Source organism: Sinocyclocheilus rhinocerous, unplaced genomic scaffold (assembly GCF_001515625.1).
Source record: "Sinocyclocheilus rhinocerous isolate Xijiao unplaced genomic scaffold, SAMN03320098_v1.1 scaffold736, whole genome shotgun sequence".
Taxonomy (NCBI): domain Eukaryota; kingdom Metazoa; phylum Chordata; class Actinopteri; order Cypriniformes; family Cyprinidae; genus Sinocyclocheilus; species Sinocyclocheilus rhinocerous.
The window spans coordinates 416,545-423,792 of NW_015631744.1; the positions used below are offsets into that span (position 1 = coordinate 416,545).

Below are 7,248 nucleotides of genomic sequence, written 5' to 3' on the forward strand. Positions count from 1 at the left end.
TACACTGAAAAAAATGTTTCATTCATCCAATTAAAAAATTTTTTTGGTAATGATTCACATCTATATTTTTTTAACTTGAGCCAATGAAAAATAAATAACTTGCCCGTAGGGCAAAAATAAATAAATAATAAATAAAAAATTGAAAAACAAATAACTTGCCCTTAGGGCAAGTTATTTACAGTGGGTACGGAAAGTATTCAGACCCCCTTAAATTTTTCACTCTTTGTTATATTGCAGCCATTTGCTAAAATCATTTAAGTTCATTTTTTTTCCTCATTAATGTACACACAGCACCCCATATTGACAGAAAAACAGAATTGTTGACATTTTTGCAGATTTATTAAAAAAGAAAAACTGAAATATCACATGGTCTTAAGTATTCAGACCCTTTGCTGTGACACTCATATATTTAACTCAGGTGCTGTCCATTTGTTCTGATCATCCTTGAGATGGTTCTACACCTTCATTTGAGTCCAGCTGTGTTTGATTATACTGATTGGACTTGATTAGGAAAGCCACACACCTGTCTATATAAGACCTTACAGCTCACAGTGCATGTCAGAGCAAATGAGAATCATGAGGTCAAAGGAATTGCCTGAAGAGCTCAGAGACAGAATTGTGGCAAGGCACAGATCTGGCCAAGGTTACAAAAAAATTTCTGTTGCACTTAAGGTTCCTAAGAGCACAGTGGCCTCCATAATCCTTAAATGGAAGACGTTTGGGACGACCAGAACCCTTCCTAGAGCTGGCCGTCTGGCCAAACTGAGCTATCGGGGGAGAAGAGCCTTGGTGAGAGAGGTAAAGAAGAACCCAAAGATCACTGTGGCTGAGCTCCAGAGATGCAGTCGGGAGATGGGAGAAAGTTGTAGAAAGTCAACCATCACTGCAGCCCTCCACCAGTTGGGGCTTTATGGCAGAGTGGCCCGACGGAAGCCTCTCCTCAGTGCAAGACACATGAAAGCCTGCATGGAGTTTGCTAAAAAACACCTGAAGGACTCCAAGATGGTGAGAAATAAGATTCTCTGGTCTGATGAGACCAAGATAGAACTTTTTGGCCTTAATTCTAAGCGGTATGTGTGGAGAAAACCAGGCACCTGTCCAATACAGTCCCAACAGTGAAGCATGGTGGTGGCATCATCATGCTGTGGGGGTGTTTTTCAGCTGCAGGGACAGGACGACTGGTTGCAATTGAGGGAAAGATGAATGCGGCCAAGTACAGGGATATTCTGGACGAAAACCTTCTCCAGAGTGCTCAGGACCTCAGACTGGGCCGAAGGTTTACCTTCCAACAAGACAATGACCCTAAGCACACAGCTAAAATAACGAAGGAGTGGCTTCACAACAACTCTGTGACTGTTCTTGAATGGCCCAGCCAGAGCCCTGACTTAAATCCAATTGAGCATCTCTGGAGAGACCTAAAGATGGCTGTCCACCAACGTTTACCATCCCACCTGACAGAACTGGAGAGGATCTGCAAGGAGGAATGGCAGAGGATTCCCAAATCCAGGTGTGAAAAACTTGTTGCGTCTTTCCCAAAAAGACTCATGGCTGTGTTAGATCAAAAGGGTGCTTCTACTAAATACTGAGCAACGGGTCTGAATACTTAGGACCATGTGATATTTCAGTTTTTCTTTTTTAATAAATCTGCAAAAATGTCAACAATTCTGTGTTTTTCTGTCAATATGGGGTGCTGTGTGTACATTAATGAGGAAAAAAAATTAACTTAAATGATTTTAGCAAATGGCTGCAATATAACAAAGAGTGAAAAATTGAAGGGGGTCTGAATACTTTCCGTACCCACTGTATGTCTATAGTTTTTACTCATTTTTATTTCATTTCAGCTTGAGTTATTTTAATACATCAGAGCAGAAATGTTAAAAGACGATTTTCAGTCATGTTTCCTGAACACGCCCCCTGTCTGTCATTGGTCAGTCAGGCAGATAGCCCTGCCCACTCTCACTCCATTGGTTGATTCAGTAGTTGACATTAGCCGCTCAAACAGATCAGAGTCAAAATATTTTGTCTTTTTATAACTCATTTGTTTTTATTTTAATCTATTATGTCAATATGAACAGTTTGAAACGATCCAATAAAATCATCCAGTTAAGTGCTGTGAGTACACTAGAATAACATGAATATAATCAGCGCTCGAGCTCAAACTCTCATCATCAAACAGTATTTCTTCACTGTGATGATCCAGACTTGGTGAGAATGAAGAAATCATGTGTGATTTACTCCAGATTGAGACACACACAGCTCTCCAGATCAGCAGAAGGAGGCTCTGAAGCGTTTCTCGTGTAATGTGTGTCATTAATAGCCAATCAGTGTCCTGTGAGACTCAGTCTGCTCAGTTTAATTACAGATTACTGATGAATAGACACGCACTGAAGCTCTGTTCTTCTGGACCGGATCGATCCGTGTTCGTCTCAGTCACTCACTGAAGAAATAGTCACCTATAAATGTCAGTATATAGGACAAAACTTCTGAGGTATTGCATCAAATTTCCATTCATTTGGATTACACAGTTCTAACATAAACTAATAAACTTAAAGGGTTAGTTCAGCCAAAAATGAAAATTAGTCCATAAATTACTCACCCTCAAGTCATCCTAGGTGTATATGACTTTCCTCTTTCAGACGAATCCAGTCAGAGTTATATAAAAAAATGTCTTTGATCTTTCAAGCTGTTTAATGGCACTCAGCGGGTGTTGCATGCATCAGTCCAAAAGAACTTAAATAAAAAGTGCCCATCCATAAAACAGTGTCTCACACGGCTCCGGGGGGTGAACAAAGGCCTCCAGATATGCTGATTCCAAGCAATTTCATAAATGCATTAAAAAAATTATGATTATTTAAATTAAATCAAATGCATGTAAATAATAACTATACTACGATTTTTGAGTGCAGAAATCTGACCTGTTTCATTTATGACTGACAAATATGGATCTCATTAAGTTTATTACTTTGTTAAAATGGTGAGATGCAAATGCATGTAAATCTGATACCAATTAAATAGGATTTAAACCTGTAAGACTTCCTTTCTTTTGAGGAACACAAAAGGAGATGTTTAACAGGATGTTCACGCTCTTTTCTACATTTATAGTGAGCAAAACGTGAATTCTGAGTAGGGCTGCAAAACGATTAGTCGCGATTAATCGATTAAAAATAAAAGCTTATGTTTACATACTATATGTATATATAATTACATATATGTATATACACGATATGTATATATAAATACACACACACATATAGTATGTAAACATAAACTTATATTTTGAATCGATTAATCGCGACTAATCGTTTTGCAGTGCTAATTCTGAGTATGTTTGCGAGTCGTTAGCACTGAAGTCAATGAGTAAGGTCTGTTTCAGGTGAACGGGAGGGATCTGTCGAGAGCCAGTCATGAGGAGGCGGCGGAGGCTTTACGCAGCGCTAAAGACCCCATCGTGGTGCAGGTGCTCCGGCGGACCCCTCGGCCCCGGGGTCAAGGGTCAGCGCAGGACGTCCAGCTGGTGGACGTGTGCACACAGACGGAGATCACCTTCGAGCACATCATGGCTTTGGCCAAACTGCGTCCCGCCACGCCGCCGGTGCCGGACATCTGCCCCTTCCTCCTGTCCGACAGGTGAGCGCCAACACATTCAGCTTAGAGAATATAGCTAGCTTATGTATGTCCGTTTTTCCCCAAAAACTACCATGATTACGTATGTGATACTGATTTTTTACAACAGTTCAATAAACAAAAAATTAATTAAGAGACTTATGTTTTAGACACCGTATTGCCCGTTTTTGCGCTATTTCGCCAACAAAAAATGGTTCAAAACCCAGCCACAGCACTGTTTTGCGTCTCTGAGCAACATGATGGTGTTTCGTTCCTGAATGAATCAGCCATTAAATGATTCGGTTCAGTCGCAATGACTCGCTTATTAACAGTGACTTGCTGCCACCTGCTGGCGGTTTTAATTTCACATTTAAAGTATTTTATTTTATTATTTAAAATAATTTCAAATATCAGTATTCAGTGTTTTATGTTTAATATATCAAAACATTTATGCATTTGTAACTGCAGGTTAAATGTCCTGCATTAAACAGTGTGTAAACGCATCTAAATGCCACTTCATATGCAGCTTCCCTGTTTCCTCTGCATTGCAAATATGAATTTTATTGATACTGATTTCATTTGCTTGGTAACAGCCCAAATGCCTTATTATTCTAATTCACTGATTAAATGTAAGAATTTGACTCAAAAGATAATGCACACTTTTAGAAAAGTGGCTTTATAAACGTAAAAATGCCCATAAAAGGTAAAAATCAATTTAAACTTATTAGAAAAGATTAATTTCTATCAGTGTGAACTGACCACCACACAGAATATGAAGAATATCAAAAACTTTAGGAGACAGTTTAAGATATCAGCACAATAACTCAGCAAAATATCTTCCAATTATCGTTATTGATAAAATCACAGAAAATATCGAGATATAATTTTTTTTGTCAATATCGCACACCCCTACTGGAAGCTCCTGACACCAAGACAAAGTCCTTGTGTGTGTAAACACACTTGCAATAAAGCTCTTTCTGGTTCTGAAAACATTGTGGGAACGTTGTTTTGAAAGGTTTTTGAAACGTTGAAATGTTCAGTTTTCTTGTCATGATTACAATGTTATTTAAAGGTTACAAAAACGTTTGTTATGACATTGCACTAACTTTATTTTCACCCAAATTATAGCGTAATTTGAACATTTATTTTTCATATTCTAAGAACGTTGATATGTCCAGTTTTCTTGTTGTTATTAGAATGTTACTTAAAGGTTGCAGAAGCGTTTCTTACAGTATTCTACTACTGTAACTTTTTCACCCAAAATATAACATTTTTTCAACATTTATTTTTTATAATATTCCACAACTGTTAAAATGTCCAGTTTTCGCGTCATGATTAAAAACGTTATTTAAAGGTTACGAAAACATTTCTTCAATGCTCTGCTAACTTTTCCACCCAAAATATAGCATTATTTGAATGTTTATTTTTAATATTCTACAAATGTTAAAAAGTCTAGTTTTCTTGTCATGGTTACAATGTTATTTAAAGGTTACAAAAATATTTCTTTATTTTCATCCACAATATGACATTATTTAAAGTATTCATTTTTCTTGTCATAATTAGAATGAAATTTAAAAGTTACAAAAGTTTGACAACATTCTACTAACTTTGTTTTTCACCAAAAATATAACGTTGTTTGAACGTTTATTTTTCATATTCTAAGAATGTTAAAATGTCCAGTTGTTCTTGTGATTAGAACGTTATTTAAAGGTTACAAAATGTTTCATAGAACATTCAGGTATGAATAACATAAGAATGTTTTGAGAATGTTGATCTCAGAATGTTTTTTTTTTTCTTTTAACGTTATAAGAACATACATAGATCAAATATTAATGAAGTGAAAAGAATGTTCTGTAAACATTACTTTAAGAATGTTTTGTTCTAACATTCATATCACTTAAATAACATTAGTGAAAGTTGTGAGAACGTTCCCCGTCAGCTGGTAAGGCATCATGAGGTTTCCTCGAAAACGTTGCTCGTTTGCTCGATTCTTTCATAATTTTCTCTTTCTTGTTGTGGAGTTGGTCTGTCAGGAGAAAGGAGATAAAGATTAGCATGAGGAGTATCTGGGTCTCTCCTCAAGAGACACAGGGGCGGCTGCAGTGGATGCTGGGAAGTTAATTGAAAGCATCTGAGGCGCAGAGAGGGTGTTAGGGAGGTAATTAATGCCGCACAATGGCCCGTTGATAATTCATAGTCTAAAATTTGTCACCCGCTCAAGATCTGCGTTTTGTTTCTAAATTCCCTTTGGTACATCGTATGCTGATGTGGACTTTTTGAATTCCTTTGTTCTTCCAGACAAAAGCATTCAGGGATTCTCTGTGAATGTTGTTGTTGTTGTTGTTGTAATAGTGCCTGGAAGTATGAATTATCCAGGAATAATTAACAGTAATCTCAACCTTATGGACTGTTCGCCATTTGGATAGATGGATGGATGGATAGATGATAGATGGATGGATGGAGGAATTGGATGGATGGATGGATAGCTGAATAGATGATAGATGGATGGATGGATGGATGGATGGATGGATGAATTGGATGGATGGATGGATAGCTGAATAGATGATAGATGGATGGATGGATGGATGAATTGGATAGATGGATGGATGGATGGATGGATGGAGGAATTGGATGGATGGATGAATTGGATAGATAGATAGATAGATAGATAGATAGATAGATAGATAGATAGATGGATGGATGGATGGATGGATGGATGGATGGATGGGTGGGTGGGTGGATGGATGAATTGGATATATGGATGGATAGATGGATGAATGGATGGATTGATGGATGAATGAATGGATGGATTGATGGATTGATAGATGGATGAATTGGATAGATAGATGGATGGATGAATTGGATAGATGGATGGATGGATAGATAGATAGATAGATAGATAGATAGATAGATAGATAGATAGATGAATTGATAGATGGATGGATGAATTGGATAGATGGATGAATGGATGGATTGATAGATAGATGAACTAGATAGATAGATGGATGGATGAATTGGATAGATGGATGGATGGAGGAATTGGATGGATGGATGGATGGATGGGTGGATGGATAGATAGATAGATGAATTGATAGATGGATGGATGAATTGATAGATGGATGGATGGATGGATTGATAGATTGATGGATGAATTGGATAGATGGATGGATGGATGAATTGGATAGATAGATGGATGGGTGAATTGGATGGACGGATGGATGAATTGGATAGATGAATTGGATGGATTGATGGATGGATGGATGGATGGATGAATTAATTGGATAGATGGATGGATGGATGAATTGGATAGATGGATGGATGGATTGGAGAGATAGATGGATGGATGAATGGATGGATGGATGGATGAATTGGATGGATGGATGGATGAATGAATGAATTGGATAGATGGATGGATGGATGGATTGATAGATAGATGGATGGATAGATGGATGAATTGGATGGATGATAGATGTATGGATGATGGATGTATGGATTGGATAGATGGATGGATGGATGAATTGGATAGATGGATGATGGATGGATGGATGAATTAATTGGATAGATAGATGGATGGATTGGAGAGATGGATGGATAGATAGGTGGATGGATGGATGGATGGATGGATGAATGAATTGGATAGATAGA

At 37.6% G+C, this 7,248-nt stretch overlaps 1 protein-coding gene across 1 annotated transcript in view; it reads left to right on the forward strand.

Annotated features, from left to right (window-relative positions):
- LOC107741968 (PDZ domain-containing RING finger protein 4) overlaps positions 1-7,248 on the forward strand; it is a 60,546-nt gene that overhangs the window by 32,355 nt on the left and 20,943 nt on the right. The window contains exon 2 of the mRNA XM_016554794.1: positions 3,374-3,627. Coding sequence (XP_016410280.1) covers positions 3,374-3,627 — 254 coding nt within the window. The remainder of the gene's footprint in view (positions 1-3,373; positions 3,628-7,248) is intronic.